Source organism: Daldinia decipiens (genome assembly GCF_022478715.1).
Source record: "Daldinia decipiens strain CBS 113046 unplaced genomic scaffold F4813scaffold_29, whole genome shotgun sequence".
Classification (NCBI taxonomy): domain Eukaryota; kingdom Fungi; phylum Ascomycota; class Sordariomycetes; order Xylariales; family Hypoxylaceae; genus Daldinia; species Daldinia decipiens.
The window spans coordinates 8181-30100 of NW_026054572.1; the positions used below are offsets into that span (position 1 = coordinate 8181).

The 21920-nt window shown below is 48.3% G+C and overlaps 5 protein-coding genes across 5 annotated transcripts; 3 read left to right on the forward strand and 2 right to left on the reverse strand.

Moving 5' to 3' along the window:
- Nucleotides 1–2522: 2522 nt before the first annotated feature.
- On the forward strand, nt 2523–3021 carry F4813DRAFT_391558 (uncharacterized protein; the record flags this gene model as incomplete). The annotated part of the gene is made up of 2 exons (XM_049247181.1): nt 2523–2705; nt 2824–3021. 2 exons carry the CDS (start codon nt 2523–2525, stop codon nt 3019–3021), a joined length of 381 nt encoding a protein of 126 aa, XP_049097387.1.
- Nucleotides 3022–10061: 7040 nt separating this feature from the next.
- Nucleotides 10062–14741, forward strand: F4813DRAFT_158924 (DNA-directed RNA polymerase II subunit RPB2). Its single transcript, XM_049239057.1, has 3 exons — nt 10062–12621; nt 12686–13914; nt 13971–14741. Exons 1-3 carry the CDS (start codon nt 10237–10239, stop codon nt 14131–14133), a joined length of 3777 nt encoding a protein of 1258 aa, XP_049097388.1. The 5' UTR covers nt 10062–10236; the 3' UTR covers nt 14134–14741.
- A 373-nt stretch (nt 14742–15114) lies between these two features.
- F4813DRAFT_366941 (fungal pheromone mating factor STE2 GPCR-domain-containing protein) lies at nt 15115–17001 on the forward strand. Its single transcript, XM_049244105.1, has 2 exons — nt 15115–16333; nt 16423–17001. Exons 1-2 carry the CDS (start codon nt 15421–15423, stop codon nt 16914–16916), a joined length of 1407 nt encoding a protein of 468 aa, XP_049097389.1. The 5' UTR covers nt 15115–15420; the 3' UTR covers nt 16917–17001.
- A 337-nt stretch (nt 17002–17338) lies between these two features.
- Nucleotides 17339–19219, reverse strand: F4813DRAFT_158954 (cross-pathway control WD-repeat protein cpc2). Its single transcript, XM_049239058.1, has 5 exons — nt 18768–19219; nt 18627–18664; nt 18426–18552; nt 18020–18337; nt 17339–17800 (listed from the first exon to the last, which is right to left on the reverse strand). The coding sequence occupies exons 1-5, from the start codon at nt 18807–18809 to the stop codon at nt 17375–17377; spliced, it is 951 nt and encodes a 316-aa protein (XP_049097390.1). The 5' UTR covers nt 18810–19219; the 3' UTR covers nt 17339–17374.
- A 61-nt stretch (nt 19220–19280) lies between these two features.
- F4813DRAFT_158999 (uncharacterized protein) lies at nt 19281–20882 on the reverse strand. Its single transcript, XM_049239059.1, has 2 exons — nt 20406–20882; nt 19281–20350 (listed from the first exon to the last, which is right to left on the reverse strand). Exons 1-2 carry the CDS (start codon nt 20683–20685, stop codon nt 19689–19691), a joined length of 942 nt encoding a protein of 313 aa, XP_049097391.1. The 5' UTR covers nt 20686–20882; the 3' UTR covers nt 19281–19688.
- Between the last annotated feature and the right edge of the window lie 1038 nt (nt 20883–21920).

Genomic DNA, 21920 nt, shown 5'->3' on the forward strand with positions numbered 1-21920 from the left:
CGGGTATTACTTACCTATTGTCACGAGGTGGAACCAAACAGTAGGGGAAAAACTTCGTTGTTCCACGAGGAACTCTAATCTATCTATGAGGGCCTGTGTCTATACATACTGAACATGTCATTTGTTCTAGATATCTCATCTAGAATCCTGACACCTAGAAGCACAACTTTTGACACTATCCAACAAGAGTAATTGAACCTTGTTCCCAATCTCTGTCCTTATGATACTTCTAAACAGCGAGCACTGTTAGTTCTCATGTCGATAATAGTCGGAGCGTGCTACGCTGCATATCATGGCGCAATCCTAGCTTTCCTGCCTTACACATCTGGACAGTCGTTGGCGGTTAGTCTCATTTGCGGGCCTTTCAGAATATAGATAGTAGATTCGATGTGATTCATTCAATGTGGGTCGGTATATGGTGTATTTTACCTGGTTCGTTGGTAGAATTTTCGTTCATCTTTGTTAATACTTCAGAGATTTGCGAACGGAATTAAAAAGAACGAGACAAACCGCGATGATGGTTGTCCTGCGTATCACTTAATTTCATTCTCACTTACCTCCCATTTACCTGTATAGTCGGTATGGAAAGCTAGGGAGATAAATGCTCTAAAACGAACAAGCTACATACCTAGGTAGTTAAGGTCGACCCTCGCACTATCCGTTGTTAAGGCCCGGACATGTCAGGGTATGAGTGAGTAAAGGGTATCTACAGTGATCTATCAACTATCCACTATGTAAACAGCGCACGGCGTTCTCGTAAGAGGATACAAGGCTAGGCGTTATTAAATCAATACAATATATTACTTGGTCTGCCTACCCTAGACACTCACTCTGTGTATGACATCAGTCAACGGGTATATACCCTGACAGGACGGTTCCTATCTCTACTTGAATTTAGAGTAGAACTTGAGCGATGCTTAGCCTATGTACTCTGATCTCTTAATCATTAGAGGAATACTCCTGAGCATCCTTTGGTACCTATTAATCATATCCAGTCATCTCATATTAGAGAGGAATATTGGTCAAGCCAAAATAGTTGCTATTACACTTAAACAGCCCTTGCCCTTTAACTATGATACAGGTCCCTAGTTTTTATTGTCATCATAGCCTTGCTAATTTCCGAAAAGCTACTTTTCTAGATCGCTCTTCTCTGAAGATAGCCGGAATGTGCAAGAGTCCGAGGGATGTTCACTTAAAGGACCGTACGAGCTGTTTGTAACTTCAACGCGGTTCATAGACTTGTACCATTCCCAGGCTTCAAGGCCAAACTACAATACTATCAAGTAAAGCCATACCTAGGGTCCCCATTGGGATTTTAGACGAGATATTTCCAACAAAAGAGACATGCGTCGACTATAGTCGTAGGCTCCCATAGTTACAGATCCTTAAATAGCAAAGTTATTTCCATCCTTCTTGTTCTATGTTAAAATGAGCGGTCAAAGATTACTTTCGGATATAGCACATGGCATCTTTGTGAGCATGCTAGGTAGACTCTAATATAAGAAGCGTGGCGAAAAACGGGATAACCCTCGTCCTAGCCCAACGTACATCACCTAGACGTGAGTCTAACGAACAGCCGTGTGGTGACTATAATGAGACTATAATGAGACGGTTTCAAGAGCGACAGAGACGCACGACACCGTGGGTTGAACGGCAATGAAGACAATCGTGGTAATAAGCATAGCTAAATCACAGTCAACACCGCCGTCGATAGCATTAGCAAAATCAGCACGCATCGTGATACCGAACGAATAATAAGTGGCGGCATCAGTAGTACCGCCGTCTATAACTGGAAAACAAAAGAAGCAGCTACAAGGTCGAACCGATTGTGTCGGTTAGGTATAGATCAGACCGTGCGCTTAGAGACCAAGAATATCGCTTCGCGCAGACTGCAGGCACCAGCAGCATGTCTCGTAGTTATGGACCATGCGATTTTGATGGCGGGGGGGAGAATCGTAGTTACCGAAGAGTCCGATAGAGGCCGCCTGTACCGAAAACTTGGTCGATGGGTGCGTCGTGAGCGACGTCGTGACTCCTCTCGGTTCTGATATGCTGCTTGCGTATTCTGTTATTAGTCGTACGGACTCGGGCGTCGGAACCATATGTAAGGTCCAGATCACTGGCGTGCAGGCCAAACCCGAACAGCGCGAAGCTCATGTTGTACGTGGCACACCGAGTTAATTGTGTCAACGCCTGCACCATCGATAGCTGCTCCATTGATCTCGTTCTCGGCCCTGACCACCGTCGAGTGGCTTACCATGGACGTGGGTTCGATCCATCAGACGTCGTCCGAGTACCTGTCGAGAGCGTCTCTGACATCGATTGTATGGCCAGGCTTTAAAGCACAGGCTTGATCGTCCACGTAGTGACAGCACAACCAAGAGGTGGCCATCCATATAGCGGTATGAACTTCTCAAGTCCCTCCAATTGGGTCAAAACATATCGCGCTTCTAGATCACCACGATGTTGGTTGGACGAAGTAGTGGAGTGACGGAACTCCTCCGTGTCTGAATATGGACGACATGGCATCGGCGGCTGTTATCGGTGGCATAATGACTCTTGATCTCCAACATCATGGTACTAACTCGTCCGCCTTCGTCTGCCTGTTATTCTCCTGTTCGGCATACTCGGCCGACGACTTGGTCGGCCTCGCGTTGGCCCTGGCTGGGTCAAACGACTACGATGAACACATCATACTTACACTCGTACGTAATTCATCACGCAGGCTCGAGTACGCTTTCAATTAGTTGCGCAGCTATCGATTTCGCATCCCCCATCGTGCCGACGGTCATAGGAACTGACAATATCACTATAACTGCAAAGGCTAGGTACTTCTCCGGGACGATCATGATCGTCATGGATCACGGCTTGATCGTGGTCACTGACGATATTGGATACCCTTTTTCTGGCGGAGACAATAACCATAAACACGAGCGTCAGGTGCAGTCACATTGCGCGATGCTAGAAACAGATTCGCTCACGAGCCGACGCCGTCGAACTGATCATCAATACCGATCATAGTAGAAAGCATAAATATAGGATTGACGGCAGCATCTATGATCTGCGGCAGTGATGCAGCGAAGACGATATTGACGACATGAACTACAACAACATCAAGAGATGGACATCTAACTCAGCGGTACGGTCGAAGAGATACTCGGTTTTCCTTAATCAGACCATAATAAGACATCAAACCGAATTAAGTTCTCGAAGACGTGCTCGATCAACAACAGCATAGGCCGTCAGTTGCTGAGGTCGTGGTGCGGTCAGATCAAACGCCGTGTATTTAATACTCAAATGCGAAACGTAGCGTCGAAGAACAGCACCAACAAGCCGCCGACCAACAAGGGCAGGCTCACGAACATCGGTAACGTAACAAATATGATGAGCAACCTTCGACTCCCCAACAGAGGCGGCCAAATGGAACACAATTGGCAGCCAGTCAATAGGAACGATCAACGTCGATCAAGGAGCTTGGTTGTGTCCCACAGGAACATAGTGGCCGAGCAGAATGAGCCCGACTGGACCTCCGATCAGCCAACCGCAAGGAACAAGACCGTCGACACGACTCTGACCATTTTCGATATGCAAAGTACTAGGCGCGCACCCTAAATAATGCCCTGTATTATATCGCGCGACGAGAGTAGCATCATACCTAAAGGGCCGCCTTACCTCTCCAACATCAGCGCCGACGAGTATGGGGTTAGATACGGCAAAGCCAACGCCCACACAAAAGCGGCAACATGATATAGATAGATACTGTACCAGTAGACCTCAGAGGGGATTGTGATCGAAGGCGTGCGCAGCAAGGTCTTCCATGCGAAGAATTGGTCATTTCACACGTGTTGACCTGCCCAAGTGGTCATTTGGGCCCTCTTCAAGACCCCCTCTCAGCTGCCCGAAGCAGTATCGACGATCACGAAGACGACCGGCTACTATTGGATGAACGCATCATGGGGTGTTAGCACCCACCTAGCGACACTCACGCGCATGATAGCCGATGGTACACATCGAAAGATCACCAATCTGCTGGAAGTCATGAGAATGCTAAACAGATCGTAGTGTGTCTGGCGACAGTCGCTATATCGCTCACCTACCCGGCTAGAAAAGATGACACGGACGGCACGGTCGGCATCCATAAGTGGACGTACGGCATCAGCGTCTAGGTGTACAAGGCGTTCGGAATTAACTACGTGGATTTCCATGGCCCATCTCGGCAAGGCTCGGCCGGCGTCGGACCAGGAATACTCGCGAGAGACGGGAACAACCTGTTCGCCAACGTGGAAAGCCGGGGCTGCGTGTTGAATAGCAAATTGAAGTCATACAGAGGTCATACAGAGGTACTCTGGTCCTCCTCTACCTTAGCTGGGATCTATGGCTATATATGAGATGTTGTCTACCATCATCTGCCCCCGTTCCTGGAAACGACCATCACCGAACGTGACGATGACCCTCTTGCTCTTACATGCCTTGGCCTAAGCCATCGTGTAGACTCGACCTCTCGTTGCGAACGACATATACGCCACGTCCATCAACGCCGAGCTACTATTCGGCTCTCGCCAAACGCTAGCTACCGCACGCTTTATGACTTCTATCGAGTTGGGTACATTCTTGGTCGATCTTATTCTCGGGTTGATCGCCACGACATTGCCGACATCGCTATAACCACAGCATCGAGTTCATTTGGCGTAGGCTACCCGAGAAGCTGAGGCTCGCGTCGGTGGTCGTTCCGAGACCGTCGTGTATATTAGACTGGGCTTATTCTTAACCATTGGACATATAATCGTTGATAGCGAACTGACGGCTATGAAAACTGGCTATGGCATTGTACCGGTAAGTTTGGTAAGTTAAATCAAGCCAAGCATATTCACGTACCTTTAAGGCTCCGGTACCTACCTAGCCATATCCTCGACCTTAGGTAAGCCTATGAGCCCTTATAAAGCCATATCTCCAGCCACATCAACCAAACAGAAACTCAAAATCAGCCGACCACCAATCATATTACACCGAAAAAGATTTACCATCTACATGTACCCAAGCCAGGTCAGGCCAGGTCCATCTAAGTCAGGTCAATTGACGTACATAGGTAGTACCTGTAGTACCTATCACAACAATGGCGATATACCGCTAACCTTAGCGGTAATACTAGGCTCACTATAAGTGTATCTAATGCAAAAGACATTCCAGATTACTGGATTAAATTGAGACTACTATTGAACAGGAGTTGGTATCTCCTGTAGAGTATAGCATATCACTTTAACGTCTAAATCCTCGTGAAAGGCCCTAAATAGCTGATGATAGCACTATATTTTGAAAGAACTATAAAGATCTACTGATCGGATAGGATATATAAGATAAATACGCAAAATAGAGCTATAAGCTATAAATATGGAAAAGTAACAAATGTGTTTATATTAAATGCATAACTAAATAATAATAATCGTAGCTATTTGATTAGAAGAATACGACGAATATTAGACTTTTATATGGCTTGTGACCTAAGATTACATAATAATACCCTTGTTCTTGGCGATGTGGCACCACACCAGTTCACTATTGCGCACTCGACCACTTAACTACGGGGGCATTTGATTACAAGTCTACGAGATTACGTATTATGCATTGGCTATTTGGTTCATATTGCGGTATATATCTCGTGCTTGTCTTATAGGGCATTGAATTGAGTTGTATGGCCTTAAGGGACGCAGGAGATTACAGGTGGTGTTCGACAGCGAGGGCGGCGATATAGCTTATAACATCATACGATCTATTCCGCAGCTTCTCTTTGCACGACATGCCTCACACGAAATAAATATCCCACGATATTCTAAGGCGTCCTCTCCTACGACATATCTCTCCAATGATATAACTCACACGGCGTTCTTCTCTTACGACGTCTTTTTACGACTCTCTTACAACGTCTTAACTCCTACAGTATCCCTTTCCTGCGACATACTTCTATTACATCCCTTGCCTACAGCGTCCTTCTCATATGACGTACATTTCCAATAATATAACTCTTACGGTACCCTTTTACAAGATACATATCTCACGACGTCTCGCGGCGTCCCTCTCTCGACGTACCTCAATGTACAGGGACTCCGATATGCCCACGGCGGCCATAGCATTACAAAGATGCCGCTTACGCTTTGCCTTCAGACTCAAAGTGGTTAATCACCATTACCACGTAGTCCTTTAATTGGATCCAGTCCTATATCGAAAGGTAGAGCACCGGAGACTATCAGAGGCCTAAGATTTAACTACAGGCGGCAGCAAAACTACTCCCCGGCTTCCCAATGCCCAAATTACTGCTTCCTCGCTACGCGCTAGGCTCCCAACAGCCCGTGGCGCAGAAGAGTAATGAAAAGGCCATCACAGAATTCATGGCATGGTACCATCAGCCCCCGGCAGGCTTTTCTGTAATATAAAGACGTCTAAGGCAACGAAGAATCCGACGCCCTCGAGAGATATGGTGCCGCTCTACCGGAACCTCTCACGGTTATGTCTGCCACGTTGTAAGGGGGAGAATAAAAGAGACCGCAACACGCTTTTTTGACGAGTAGCGGGCCGAACAGACGCAGAAACCAGACCGTAGCGCATAGGCACACAGCCGAAAGGCGATAGGTATAAAAAATGGTGGCCAGTTGCCAAACCAGAGCCCAACAGTGACTCCTGAGCGACCCAACGGAATTTCTCAATAACATACGCTTCTTCGAGGTATGCCACCGATACAAGAGTCCAGGGGACGCCATTAAAACCAACGGGCGGGCAACAACCACTAAAACTCACAGAACCGCAACTAGAGTCTTCTTTACTGAAGACACCGAAAATATGCCCCCGCCTTCTCAAGAATAAAACGCTCCCTTTGCTAACTTACTCCCCAGGACTGCCCGCCCGCCCGCGCCTACGTTAAGGAGCCAACCGGTCGATAGCCGACCCGCATAGGCCGCCTCGGAAATAGACTCTAAAATCCGTACCACGATAGCTCATCTCATCTCATCTCATCTCATCTCATCTCGTCACCCTACCGCAACCAACTTTTAACTACTATTACTAGACATATGTTATTAGGGTGTGCAAACTTGGCTCCGAATAAGGCCCGACCGCACATCGGAAACCGAAACTAGAACTGCTAGTTCCTACAGCAAAACTTGTCTTTTGTATCTGGATCTTGGCTTGTTCCCCCGTAAAAGGATCAGCTATGGACACATACGTTGCCGAGCACAAGCCCAAGCAGCGATGCGAACCGAGACGGTTTGAGACAGTATGCCCTCGGGCTTGGTTTGATTTGTGACATGTTAAGGGTCATACCTTGTATATAGACCTAGATAACTCCATACGCCGTATACCACTAGGGAGGCCTGGCAGTAGGTATTGCCCTCGGCGTTAGATATAACGGCGACGGTCTAACCTAAGAGAAGACGCACAAGGAGAGCTTATAGATGTAGAATTAGCAATTTGACTGTATGATATTGAACTGAACAATGCTGTTACCATCGCCTCGGATAGGCAGTTGGTTCGGCAAATACGGGAGGGAAACCACGCTGATAATAATATCAAGCATGAGCCCAACACCCAAGGCGCTTGTGCCTAATAAGACTACACCTAAGGAGCGTATCGACCAAGACAACCATGACATGGCTGCTTTGCCAGTGGTTCTTCAGAACGAAATAACATATAAGACACCACATCCGAAGTCGTCGATTTGCGTGCCTATATTGCCCATTGTGCCCATAGTTGGTTCCGGCCTAATGATAGGCGATGCCGTAGGCCTAAGCGGTTATACGCCGATGTACATAAAAACAGCTCCCAAAATAAGTAGTCAGTTATGCGACTACAGTAGTTACGTGATATATAAGAATGGAATATATGAGGACCACCTTGCTAACTCATACAGATACTAGACTCATACAGTCAAGAGACCAAATCAATATATCATTCAGCTCATACCGTACCCTTCAGCAATGGGAAGTCCACCGTGGTCGCCCGAAGGGTTCAGAATTCTCCGATAACTTGAACAGCTTATAGGGGTGCTTTTTCGAAGATGAATACATCATTTCGAAACCCTTTAGTTCGTCGTTCCATTCTCGGCATTTGTGAAACTCGTGAGGTTACAGCTTCGCTCTCTCCTATACTGTGGCGCTAATCGTAAAGACGCATAGGAGAATAAACGGCTGGCTATCTATGGATGCCCGTCTTGCCAGTCGATATTATAATAGGGGGCGAGTTCTAAGGATTGTAGCTATTGCGCACGTCGTTATTAGTAGCCCCAGGTAGGTAATCATATTATCAAATATCATAGCGGTCGTGACGGGGTATCTCCAACACGCAGGGTAGCGCTTAGCAGGATAATATTGACGTTACTTAAAAACGGCTATGCCATCTTAATGGCTATCTCATCAAACGACAAGTCCAGATTTAGTATGCTACCCACGTCAGTTGCGAGTATGGGACGGACGAGACGGGCGACACCGGTTAGAGGCGACACTGGTTATGTATGGGCATCTAGGATGGCGTATAAATAGGATAGCATCTAGTATGAGCTACATCTACCCTGGGCCAGGATGAGCACGAGCTAGCGAACATGTTGGCTTTATGGTCGAGTATGTGGTTGAGTATCGTTTTCTCGTAAGCCATAATGCTTATAATCTTGTAGACCGCACAAGCAATGCATTAGTATTGAATCTCATCCTTAAAAAGCCTCAGAGATCATCGTCAGGATCTAGGCTCTTCCTGAATTGGAGGGCTGAGGTCCAAACCCATTGGTGAATGTTATTTTCACCTTCCAGCTACAGAACTGAATTGACATATCGTTTTCTTGGCATGCGCAACACTCCGGCTATTTAACCAGGAATTATATTATATGTTTATCTCTTACTTTTCCCTAGTAAAATATTTCCCATCCTCATTTCTTTATTTTATTTCAAATGTTAAACCCCTTTTAACCTAGTAATTATCCAGGTATACTACGTTTAAAGGTTAGAGACCATCAACCTATATCGACATTAATATTATATGCTATATGGAATCCTCAATAATAGGTAATAGAAAAACTATTGAAATATCATGTTTCAATATCTAGATAAGTACACCAATACATCATTCCAAGATTCCATAACCTCTTTTCTGTCCCGAAGAACAGAGCTCAATGAAGCTACCACGTATCATCTACTCACACTCTAAGATTTAATAAAGACACACCCTTTAGACACTAAAAATAAAGCGTAGTCATAGCAAAATTCATATTTTAAACCAGAGTCCTTCGTATTGAGTGACTCAACCTAGTTACTAGATTGAACGTGGCAAAGACTTCCCATGAACATTTCATTTTGGGACCCCAACCCATGCAATGCGTGCCCTGTAATCCCGAGTAGCATTAATCCTATCACAATAATACCACGCAATCTGAAGGGGCATGATGATTGAAATACCTAGACAAGATAGTAAATATAGATTCTTAAATATGGGACCAATTGATATCATATGGAAAGAAGAAGGTATTCAGGTTTAGGCTTTGGCTAAAAAGCCCCAGCCCCTTATCGATACCCCATTTTATCAAGTTATCGTATCGATAGCTGCAGCTGCGAGCTGTGCGAAGAAGGCTGTCACTTCGATAAAAGACCCACTAATATTGTCCCAGACTAGTCCACTTTTGCCACTCCGGGCGCGTTATGTACATTAGGTGGAATCTTTCTTCTGCTTGGTCAGTCTCAAAGCTTTGAGAGCATCCTCAAACAAAAAAACATCATCTACTCTCTCCATCGCAATATACCCCGAACTTGGCAAGACATCAAGTTTTGTCGGTGCAGACGGATTGTGGTGGGTTTCTCATACTTTCTGATGCGATTAGTTAATGCTATCCTAACATATAGAATGTACCGCTAACCTATCACGTCGAACCAGCGTGGTCGGAAAGCAACGCGCGCACTTTTTGCCTTCGCCTTTTCGTTCTCGCCCTCGATATCGACATCTACCCACGCTGCTTTTTGGCATCTGCTATTTTGCAAGTGCCTTCTACCGTCTTCTAGCAGGTTTCCTGGTATCTTGGACCTTGCGTATCTCTATAATCAAATTTACACGTTCATTTTTACTTTTGATATCCTCACCTCCTCTCCTAATCACAAAACTCTTTCATGATTGCGGTCCGCCACGCGTAAGGCCTTCCCTGCCAACCGAACGTCGCACCGAGCCTCAATTGTAATTACCGATAGATCCGAACAGACTTAGGTTTGCATCATGGCAGACTACGATGAAGGTTACGAGTACGAGGAGGAGTATAGCGATGATAACACTATTACCCCAGAAGATTGCTGGACTGTTATCGGCTCCTACTTCAAGAGGAAGGGCTTAGTTTCCCAGCAGATCGACTCTTTCAACGATTTCCAAGAAACTACCATTCAAGAATTGATCGAGGAGTATTCGCAGATCAGCGTCGATGAGCCCAGTCCCAACTCCAACGATGCCCGAACGGTCGCGCTCCGTCGATATGACCTCAAACTTGGGCATGTGACCATTGCCCGTCCCGTCGCCATGGAAAGCGACAACACATCGGGACCTCTCCTGCCTTATGAATGTCGCGATCGAAACATGACGTATGCAGCACCGATCTATGTGAAAGTAGATAGTAAAGTAACCGTCTGTATCGAACAAGACATTCCTCTCCACGAGATGGACGAGGAGCAGCAGGCCGAGGCGCACAGTACTGGGAAGCACCCGACTCGCTTGATTTGGGAAGAAGACACCAACATATTAGACTCCGAGGGCGGCCAAAGCAAGACTAGTGATCAAGTTTTTATCGGCAAGCTCCCGATCATGGTGAAGTCTAAGGCGTGCCACCTAAGCGGCGAGACCGAAGATGATCTATTCTTGTTGAACGAGTGCCCGTACGACCAAGGCGGTTATTTCATTATCAACGGAAGCGAGAAGGTCCTCATCGCCCAGGAACGTTCCGCTGCGAATATTGTTCAGGTTTTTAAGAAGGCCCAGCCGAGTCCGTTTTCTTACACGGCCGAGATCCGCAGTGCTCTCGAGAAAGGCTCGCGGCTTATTTCGTCCCTTATGCTAAAGCTGTATACCAAGGGTGACGCCTCCAGAGGAGGATATGGCGAGACCATCCACACTACTCTCCCGTTCGTCAGGGCTGACCTACCGATCGCCATTGTCTTTAGAGCTCTGGGCGTCGTTAGCGACGAGGAGATTTTAAATCACATTTGCTACGACCGCAATGACAGCCAGATGCTTGAGAAGCTACGTCCTTGCATCGAAGAAGCATTTTGCATTCAAGACCGCGAAGTGGCGTTGGACTATATTGGAAAGCGTGGAAGGCAGTCTCACAACGTAGCGCGCGACCGTCGTGTCAGAGCTGCCAAGGACATTTTGCAGAAGGAGATGCTTCCGCATATCTCCCAAACCGAAGGCTGCGAAACCAGAAAGGCCTTTTTCCTGGGCTATATGGTTCACAAGCTCCTTCAATGCGCCCTCGGTCGACGCGACACCGACGATCGCGATCACTTTGGTAAGAAGCGTCTCGACCTTGCAGGCCCCCTCCTTGCGAAGCTATTCCGGAATATTGTTCGTCGGTTAGTCCAGGAGATCACAAACCACCTCAGACGATGTATCGATTCGGGCAGGCGTTTCCAAATCGAGCTCGCCGCCAAGCCTGCTATCGTAACCAACGGGCTGAAGTACTCTCTCGCCACAGGCAACTGGGGTGACCAGAAGAAGGCGATGAGCTCGACAGCTGGTGTATCGCAGGTTCTGAACCGATACACGTTCGCGTCGACTCTTTCTCATCTAAGGCGCACGAACACGCCTATTGGAAGAGACGGGAAACTCGCGAAGCCTCGACAACTTCACAATACCCATTGGGGTCTGGTCTGTCCGGCCGAAACGCCCGAAGGCCAAGCTTGCGGTTTGGTGAAGAATTTGTCGCTCATGTGCTCTATCAGCGTGGGTACGTCAACGGATCCTATCGTAGACTATATGATTACTAGGAATATGGAAGTCTTGGAGGAATACGAACCCATGAGATACCCCAACGCCACCAAGATCTTCCTTAACGGATCTTGGATCGGTGTGCACCAGGATCCCAAGTCTCTAGTTAGAGACGTCCAGCAACTTCGTCGGGCCAACCAGATCCCCTCCGAAGTGTCGCTGGTTCGCGATATCCGTGATCGCGAGTTCAAGATCTTCTCGGATGCTGGTCGTGTCATGCGGCCCTTATTTGTTGTGCAGCAAGAGGATAATCCCGAGGCTGGTACTACGAAGGGCTCGCTAGCTCTCAATAAGGAGATGATCCAGAGGCTGGAGGCGGATGTCGACTTGGACCCTGAAAGCGATGAGTACTTTGGCTGGCAGGGCCTGGTCAACGAGGGTGTTATCGAGTACCTCGATGCCGAGGAAGAAGAAACGGCTATGATCTGCATGACGCCTGAAGATCTAGAAACCTACCGGATGAGCAAGCTCGGATACGATGTGTCCCAGGATAATGGAGATGAGATTAATAAGCGGCTCAAGACTAAGGTGAATCCTACGACGCACATGTATACACATTGTGAGATTCATCCTAGCATGCTCCTGGGTATCTGCGCAAGCATTATTCCCTTCCCGGACCACAATCAGGTACGTAATGCGCTCATCCCTTAACCCCTTTGTTATTTGTTATATCGCTAACATTTCCGCGCAGTCTCCCAGAAACACCTACCAGTCGGCTATGGGTAAACAAGCCATGGGATTTTATCTTACCAACTACAACCGCCGTATGGATACCATGGCGAATATTCTCTACTACCCCCAGAAGCCGTTAGGTACGACTCGTTCGATGGAATTCTTAAAATTCCGAGAACTTCCGGCTGGTCAGAATGCCATTGTGGCCATTTCCTGTTACTCGGGATACAACCAGGAAGACTCTGTAATCATGAACCAGAGCAGCATAGACCGAGGTCTCTTCCGAAGTCTCTTCTTCCGATCGTACAGCGACTGCGAAAAACGGGTGGGCATCAACACGGTGGAGACGTTTGAAAAACCATTCCGAGCGGACACGCTGCGTCTCAAGCAAGGCACATATGACAAACTCGATGATGACGGTATTGTCGCTCCCGGTGTCCGCGTCTTGGGAGAGGACATCATCATCGGAAAGACGTCGCCGATCAATCCGGACAACGAGGAGATGGGCCAGCGTACCAAGGTGCATGTCAAGCGTGACGCATCTACGCCTCTTCGTAGCACCGAGACTGGTATTATTGATTCCGTCATCCTCACTACGAACCCCGACGGTTTACGCTACGTTAAGGTGCGAGTTCGAACCACTAAGATTCCTCAAATCGGAGACAAGTTCGCTTCCCGTCACGGACAGAAAGGTACTATCGGCGTCACGTTCCGCCAGGAAGACATGCCTTTTACCCGCGAAGGCATCGTTCCCGACATCATCATTAATCCCCACGCTATCCCCTCGCGAATGACGATTGCTCACTTGATCGAGTGTCTGCTTAGTAAAGTCTCCACCCTTAAGGGAATGGAGGGAGACGCTACGCCGTTCACCGATGTCACTGTTGATTCAGTGTCGAGCCTTTTACGCGATCACGGATACCAATCTCGCGGCTTCGAGATTATGTATCACGGCCACACAGGACGCAAGCTCCGAGCCCAAGTCTTCTTCGGCCCTACGTACTACCAGCGTCTCAGGCATATGGTAGACGACAAGATCCACGCGCGCGCGCGGGGCCCCGTGCAGATAATGACCCGACAACCCGTCGAAGGTCGTGCTAGGGATGGAGGTCTCCGTTTCGGAGAAATGGAACGTGACTGTATGATAGCCCACGGTGCCGCCTCTTTCCTCAAGGAGCGTCTGTTCGAAGTTTCAGATGCCTTCAGAGTCCACGTCTGCGAGATTTGCGGTCTGATGACTCCTATTGCGTAAGTCTTCATTCTAGATTTCATCATCTCGTCAAATACTAACGTTGATTTCATAGTATATTAAGCAAGGGTTCATTCGAATGCCGCCCGTGTAAGAACAAGACCAAGATTGCACAGGTCCACATCCCGTACGCAGCCAAGCTCCTCTTCCAAGAGCTTCAGGCCATGAATATCGGAACTCGCCTGTTCACCGACCGTTCTGGCGCCAGCATCCGCTAAAGATGACCAGCGGCTCCGTGAGGCCAGTCAGGGCCGGCTAATAGGGGAGGGGAGGGTCTCGGTAAGATGGCGGATGACGTAGGGTCAGTTTTCTGGCCGAACATAAAATGCATAGGGCCGGCGTTGTCTTTTTCCTCGGTGTATTCGACCGAAATCCATAAGTGAGGATAGCAGTTCTAGGTTTGCAGGTGGGCGTCAAGGATTGCGAGATCAATGTTTTTACGATCAGAGGCCCGAAACTATTAATCTATGCAGCTTAGGAGGGGCTAGTAGAAAATGTACTCGCGCCGTTATGAATTCGAGAATGAGTTATTTAACTTGATGACAAGATTGAGATGATACCCTCCTGTACTGCGAACCCCTAGAGTTTAAGTGCATACGGCTATTACTAGAGTTTGGCGTTGCTTATATTTCAGCGAGATTATTTACTCGTAATAACGACAGCGATAATATAAGTTCAATACGTTAAACTCTCTACTTATAAACTCAGCCAGCCATAATCCTGACAATTCGGGCGATAAAAGCTAGTGGCTCATAAACTAATCACCGACAGCACCAAAACGGCCAAGTTCTTAAGAGCCCTTCCCTACATGACATACCAACTAACTTCCAGAGAAGTCTACGGCTGGGAAAGAATGCTATTATACCCATCCTGTCAAGCTAGTTGGTCTCTCATCACAACGCCCTTTCGATCGGACGAATGAGAACCTCACACCTGAGACAGGCGTTCGGGTATTTTCCCTCTATGGCTCTGGTCTTGGGGCAGCATACGGTCTAGACGTATGCGGGCGTCTGGTCGGAAGGTCTGGAGGCGTTGCCGCGTAATTCAGGGCTGACATCCATATTTGCTTTTTTTACGCCTAGGAGAGGGGAAAGGGGCGCGTGTATGTACCTACATGTAATGTACCTAATGTATGTATGTATGTATGTATGTATGTATGTATGTATGTCTAAGTCTATGTGTCTGTCTAATATCGACGGAGGAGCCGCACCTAGGTTCCCTTCCTTCTTTTCTAACGTATTTGTTTATAATCATATCATCCCCGACTAGAAGATATATAACTAATATATAGTACAGTACAGAGCGTATACATAATCGTGGTCAGTAGTAAACAACACGACTCATGAACCCGCCCCTAAAAGTGAAAATGGAGTAGAACAGCGCAAACTATAAGAGCTTCAACTCCACAGTTTCTCATCACCGTTCCTACAACCCTCAACGACATCTCTTTAATCTGTCCATGTCCTGTTTGGTTGGCAGATGGCCGTGCCCAACCCGTATCCGCGATGGATGATACTCTCTTCGACCCTCAGAACCAGACATTCTTCATCGTCGGTAGTTCCAACATCAACGCCAGCGACCCGTCTCCTTCGATCGCCATTTCTCTACCCGTCATCGATGCGCAGCGCGTCCGTCTTGCTAGCACGTCTATCAACTATGGCGTACAGCTTGGCCTCTGCTTTTTATCCTTGCTAACGTCACTCCTACTTCTTCCTACCACCAAACTCCGCCGTCCCGTGCACTTGTCGCAGGTCCTATGTCTGGTCGTCTCTGTTACCCGGCTCACCTTACTGGTGCTGTACTTCCCCGGCCCGCTGACCGAGTACTACGTGGCCTGGACCCGTGATGCCTCCGGTTTACCGCCTGAGGCGTATAACATGTCGACGGCTTCTAGCGCATTAAGCGTGCTGCAGCTCGCTCTAGTTGAAGCGTCTCTCATGCTCCAAAGCCGCGTCTTAGTCCGGACCTGGGGCGTGTACTCCCCGTCTCCGTCTCTCCGTTCTTCTATCCCCGCTCCTAGCTCTTCATCCAATTCCAAGACCACCGCCCTAATCGGCAAATGCTGGTGGCGCCCTCCAGTCCTCTTCCTGGCTGTGACCCTGGCCGCAGCCGCCGTCGCGCTCAGAGCTGTCTGGGTAGCGCGCTACACGCAAGCTCTTAAGGGACATACGCTCCCCGTGCCTCTCGACGACGTGGGCAAGGCCTCTACGGTGATCAGCGCCATGTCGGTGTTTTATTTCTGCGGCGTCTTCTTTACGCATCTAGCACTGCACCTCGCGGCCACGAGGCGTGTGCTCCGGGGCAAGGGACGCAAATTGTCCATCGCCCTGTCTTTGAAAGGGGGTGGAAGCAGCGGGAGGGGACTAAGCTCGCTTGAGATTTTGGCCGTTGGGAATGCTATTCTTATGATGGCGTCTTGTAAGTCGAGGAATTCTTAGTTTACTTTTAGACGAGTCAAGTCACGGCGTAAAGGAGCGAAGAAGCTAAACTGGATAATACAACAACAGGTCTCTTCGCCGGGCTCGACGTAGCAGCCGGACCAGGAAATACACGCGTCCTGCCCTACGACGCCGGGTCCTGGGTACAAACTCTCGTAGCCGCCGGTCTACCGCTTATCAGCATCGCCGCCTTCTACCGGGGTTCCGATTCACCTGGTTCAAGCTTCCGACGGTCAAACCGAGGGAGCAGAAGGAATTTAAATAGGGGAAAAGACCACCGCACATCTTTCCATTTTTTCGCCACCGGCAACGGCACCATCTCTTTTGCTCTGCCCGCCTCTCTTTTCAGCCAGCACCCTCGCTCCCTTTCCAACACCGATGACGACTCGGAAACTTTAGGTAGTAGTATGCATTGGAGTCCGAGGGTGCCTGCGGGCGGCGAGAACGTTGATGACTTGGAGGCAGGAAATGGAATAATAGGACCTGTGGATTATGAAGAGATACAACAAGGAAGCGCGAGTGTCCAGGTACAGAAGGATCCCGAGGTAAGGTCGGGAGCGTAGGCGGGCTGGAAAAATAATTTGAATCCACATGTATAACACCATCAAAGATAGATCTGCCGGATTAGAGCAACAAGAATATCATAGGCTTTTTCCATGAATATTGTTTCAGTTTAGCTACATCCTATTATTCCATGTCAGCAGCCCAACTCCTATGCGACGCCGTCGACCAGAAGAGCTCATACGAGCTCGTACGAATCTACGAATTTAGAGATGAAGACTTCCAAGAATCAGGCTCGTGTCACAACATCAGCACGAGGAACAGGCGGTATTATTGTCTTCACGATTCCTTAAAATTTTTGGGTTACCTGATGGCAGCAACCGAGCGGCAACGCAACGTTTCTAATGTAATCCCGTTGCCAGCCACAAGAGATTGCCATTTCCCTTAGTAAAAAGCTCAAATGACAGCCCATCCCATACGCCCAGTCAATGACCGATATCGACCCCCCGGGGAAAAGGATTTATGCTCGCGACATGACACCCCATGCTCGGATAACGTTGTCGGTGTAACCGGCGAACAGAGTCTGGCCGTCCGCGCTCCAGGCCAAGCTCACACACTCGGGCTCTCGGCTCTTCTTGCCGACCGAAGTGAACTCGGGCTTCAGCTCGTCAACCTTGCTCTTCTTCTCCAGGTCGAAGATGATGATGCTGCTGGCAGTGGCAGCGCAGAGCCAGTATCGGTTAGGAGAGAAGACGAGGGCGTGAATCTCGTCACCAGCGTTAAGAGAGTACAGGTGCTTCGACTCGTTCAAGTCCCACAGCATGGTGGTGCCGTCCTTACCGCCGGAGGCGCAGAGAGATCCGTCGGGGGAGATGGTGACGGTGTTGATGTAGCCGGTGTGGCCAATGTGGTCGGTCTGGAGCTTGCAGGTGGAGAGTTCCCAAACCTAACGCCGTACGAATTAGCGCTCGATGCCAATCTCACGTTTGAGAGTAGCAAGCAAATAATAGCGAGGTGTATATCATCAGTGCAATGGTGTTAAGATGTCTCATGGCTTGTAAACAAGCTCTGAAGTAGCAAATACTTTTTAAAATGCAAAGCATCATTTGAAAGGGTTTCGCGAGTTCTCCTCTTCCGTAATAAAAAGTGGTCATGTAAGACGTACCTTGACAAGCTTGTCCCAGCTGCTGGAGACGATGACGGGGTTCTGGGGGTTAGGGCTGAAGCGGACGCAAGACACCCATTCGGTGTGGCCCTTGTCGGTGATGGTGAACTTGCAGTCACCTAGGGTATTCCACAGCTTGATGGTTCGGTCACGAGAGCCCGAAACGATCTGTCGGTTGTCTGCGGAGAAAGAGACGGAGAGCACATCGTTGGTGTGACCGACGAATCGTCTCGTGGTGGTGCCCGTAGCGAGCTCCCACAGTCGGAGAGTCTTATCCCAAGAAGCGGACAGAGCGTAGGCGCCGTCGGAGGAGATAACCTGAGTAACCAACCCGTCAGCAAATTTCTCGATTATTGTTATGTTTATCCACGACTCCATTTTTCAACAGAAAAGCGAGATGACATACGCAGTCGGAGACGATATGAGAGTGGCCGTGGAGAGATCGCTTAGGGTATCCGTATTGCGACTCGTCGCGGGTGAGGTTCCAGATGATAAGGGTCTTGTCGCGGCTGCCGGACAACAGCATGTTGGGGCTACATGACGATAGGTGAGCTTGCGATTACGAAGAGGCGATGTAGCAGGCGATGTAGCAGGTGGTAGATCATACTTCTCTATGGACGTAGCCAAACTGGTGACCCAGCCATTCTGTTTACGCAAAAATCCGTTAGCGACCGTTTGATGTTGACGGCTTTTCGCAGGCAATTGGGTAATTGGAATCAGGTCATGATGGATTAATTAATATACTTACGTGACCCTCGAGAGTGCCCTTAAGAATAAGTTGCTCGGCCATTGTGAAGGAATACTCGAATCTTTCGCGAAGTACACCTTAAATTGTTGGCGAGGAGGAGTTGTTGATGTGCTTCGCTGGATGATCGAGTGATCGAAATGGCAGTCGTCAAACTTGAAATTTTCCCCGAGAAATTTTGTGTGCGAATTTCTTAGGGTCAAATCGCTAAATTGACGGCAGGTGGGCAGGTGCTAGGAAAACCAACCCAAATCAAGCCTTGCCGTATTGGCGGGGCTTTACCCAATCAGCATCCCAATTGGCACTGTGAGTTTGGTGCTAGCTATGCCAGCTGTTGATTAGTCTCCTCACACCTGGCGAATCTACACTCAGGTTATGTAATGAGTTGCCTCTATGCGCTTACGTTAGGTACATGTACATGTACATGTAGGTAATAAAAGGGGTAAGTAGGTACCTTCTACGGTGCCGCTGCAAAGCATCAAAACATCAAATCATACTCGGCCTCCAAGGATATCTCGGCGCCCAAGTTAGAATCGAATATAATGACAACGCTTGGATTGGGTATCTTTAAACAATATAAAATCTGAGCGTGCATCTCCAAACCGCTAACCCAGAAGGATCCGGCTCTTCCTCAGCGACAACTTTCTCCTCTGGCCGTACGGGGGCGCAAGAGAGCTACCATCGGCCACTTCCTCGAAGTACTAGAAAACTGCCATATACGGTTAAGAGGGTTCAATAGAACTCATGTCCATAGCCGTAGAAGTAGCTTCTAAGATCGCCTCGCTATTCAACAAATTAAGTCTCCGAACAATAAGCCGGCCTCACAGGGGGAGCATCTTACCACCAAGATCACGCATCATGACCAATTAACATTCATTAGTGGTATCGTCCTTCACCGGAGATCAACTAGTCGATTTGTAGTCGTCAAATCATGCCGTTAAAGGGGTCAGCCTGGGGCCGTCGGCTGTTTTTAGGCATTCCCTTCCGTCCGTACTTGGTACCGAAATTAACAATCGAGCTATGATCGGCAATATCTGGCGCGCTACTCGTCGCCGGGCCGGCCTTGGGTAGCAACTCGGACATCATGTCCTCCCAATTCTGGTGTCGTTTTCGGCTTAGCGGATCGCGCTGCGCGACGCTTCTGAGCTCCTTCTGTCGACTAATTCTAGCAGCCCGGTTGATTCGCCTCAGCGCTGCCTCGCCCTTCTTCGCATCTGCTTCCGCCTGTAATTGCTCCTTTTCGATATCTGGCTCTTGCTCCGCTGGGGTAAATCTGTAGGTATGCGCGCTGGGAAATGCTGGGAAGTTCTTGGGTATCCACGGCCGGGCCTCTTTTTCTTTCTCTCCAGACAGCTCTTCACCTAGAAATGGCCGCGGCTTCTGAAGATATTGGACGTCTTCCGTTACGGGGTCGAAGAACGATGGCGCAACGTACTCCTTCTGTACAGGATTCTTAAGATGTAGCTTCAGAGACGATAGGTCAACATCGTGACGACGAAGGATCAGCTCGAAATCTTCGGGTATAGGGTCGTTTCTTCTTGCCGCGTTGGCGATACGACGAAGGTGCTCGATGAAGCCAGTGATATCTACACTGTAGTTAGAATACTAAGTTATAGGACGAAGTGTCCAGTTTGCACATACAGGTGTCAACTGTCTCCGTGAATCCCTCCAGAGCATCAGGGGTAGCAGCATCGAAGCCCACGTGCTTCAGCGCCACACCGATAGAACGTCGAAGCCCATCTCTGCCAAAGTCTTCGGCATTCGGACGTCTCACCACATCGTAAATCGGTCTCTCTGATAGGTCGACCTCGGCTGGCGTAACAGAGCGGGAGTCGGGCTCGATAGTTCGTTGTCGCTTAGCCTCAGGCTCTTGATGATTCTCATCGTCGGTAGGAACGGCGCGTTTGAGAGAGGGATCCATGATGTCGAATGAACTGTTAAATGGGGTATGTGATACGAGTATCGCTGGACTTGTAGGGGCGAGTATAGAGAAGGCGGACTAAGAAGTAAGCTTATAAAAAGCACGGATCTCCAGGCCTTGGTTTAAAAATCGGATATTCGCAGGAATTTTATAGCATGTATGTATCCAATATCCTGGTTCTCCTGGTTCTTCCACGCGGTTCGTTTTGGCAACACGAAAATAGCTATAAGTAAGGCCGGGGAAATATCTAGGGACACGGGCTTTGTCGTCGTCGTATGTGAGGCGAAACCAGACCGTTGAATGCTGCTGGCGAGATATCGCGTGTTTAATACGGAGGTGATGTCGAGTAGGTGAAGAAAACTGCAGGATTCAAGCTCGCCGAGCCTAACCGCTCGTCATATGCCCTCCCCAAGACACCTAGTTTTCGAGTCTCGCTGGTCTTGGTATCTAAGGAATGAATGTAGCGTAGCTATCGAGTCGTAAACAACGATGTTGCGAACGGGCGCGGTAATGACAGATCTCTGATCTCTCCAAGAGATTCGGGGAATCGCGGGAGGGGAATATATTGTCGGATTTAAAAAACCTAAAGATGCGATACTGAAAATATGCTGAATAGCCTCGTGCGAAGCGGTGGGTAGAGAGGAATATGGACGACAAGGCTGCTTTAGTTTGAAGTTGAAGATGTTAACGAAGGAAACAAGCTCGGGCGACAGGGATCCTCCAATTCACAAGTGGCCGGTTAAAGTGGAGTTGCGACTGTCTGGTGTATTACATAGGTACCTAGGTACCTATCGTTAATCGGTACGTACATCTACAGTATCCATGTGGCTACAAGATCTGATTGTGGCTTGACTGTTTTAAAGATGACTAAAGAAAACCAGCATCGTGAAGAATGATGTCGTTGCTATTCGTTGCTATGATTGCAAAAGTACCTATGGATGGTAAAATGGATTGTATTGGTTTGAATTAAGCTCGTTGTATAACTAAATCTACCTACCTATACGGAATAGATGCATGATCATTTGTCAACTTCATATTGAAGAATTCATAAGCGTCAGCCCAATGATTTTACGACATTGATATGTTGATGTTGAAGAAGTTCAATGCTGTTATTGTAAGTGGGATACACGAAAACCTAATCACTGCTAAGGTTGTCTGCGTATGATTTTATATAGCCTGTGTGATTATAAAATACACATTGACTTGAATTATCCATCATTCAATGTTATGCTTAG

Bases quoted from the DNA above. Each gene is read 5' to 3' on its own strand.
- F4813DRAFT_158954 (XM_049239058.1), bottom strand. From the start codon at position 18,809: ATGGCCGAGCAACTTATTCTTAAGGGCACTCTCGAGGGTCAC. The intron at 18,665-18,767 runs GTAAGTATATTA...TTGCGTAAACAG, and splicing joins AGGGCACTCTCGAGGGTCAC to AATGGCTGGGTCACCAGTTT. The intron at 17,801-18,019 runs GTACGTCTTACA...GTACGGCGTTAG, and splicing joins GCTGGGACAAGCTTGTCAAG to GTTTGGGAACTCTCCACCTG.
- F4813DRAFT_158999 (XM_049239059.1), bottom strand. From the start codon at position 20,685: ATGGATCCCTCTCTCAAACGCGCCGTTCCTACCGACGATGAGAATCAT. The intron at 20,351-20,405 runs GTATGTGCAAAC...ACTACAGTGTAG, and splicing joins CACGGAGACAGTTGACACCT to ATATCACTGGCTTCATCGAG.
- F4813DRAFT_366941 (XM_049244105.1), top strand. From the start codon at position 15,421: ATGGATGATACTCTCTTCGACCCTCAGAACCAGACATTCTTCATCGTC. The intron at 16,334-16,422 runs GTAAGTCGAGGA...ATACAACAACAG, and splicing joins TATTCTTATGATGGCGTCTT to GTCTCTTCGCCGGGCTCGAC.
- F4813DRAFT_158924 (XM_049239057.1), top strand. From the start codon at position 10,237: ATGGCAGACTACGATGAAGGTTACGAGTACGAGGAGGAGTATAGCGAT. The intron at 12,622-12,685 runs GTACGTAATGCG...ATTTCCGCGCAG, and splicing joins CCTTCCCGGACCACAATCAG to TCTCCCAGAAACACCTACCA. The intron at 13,915-13,970 runs GTAAGTCTTCAT...TTGATTTCATAG, and splicing joins GGTCTGATGACTCCTATTGC to TATATTAAGCAAGGGTTCAT.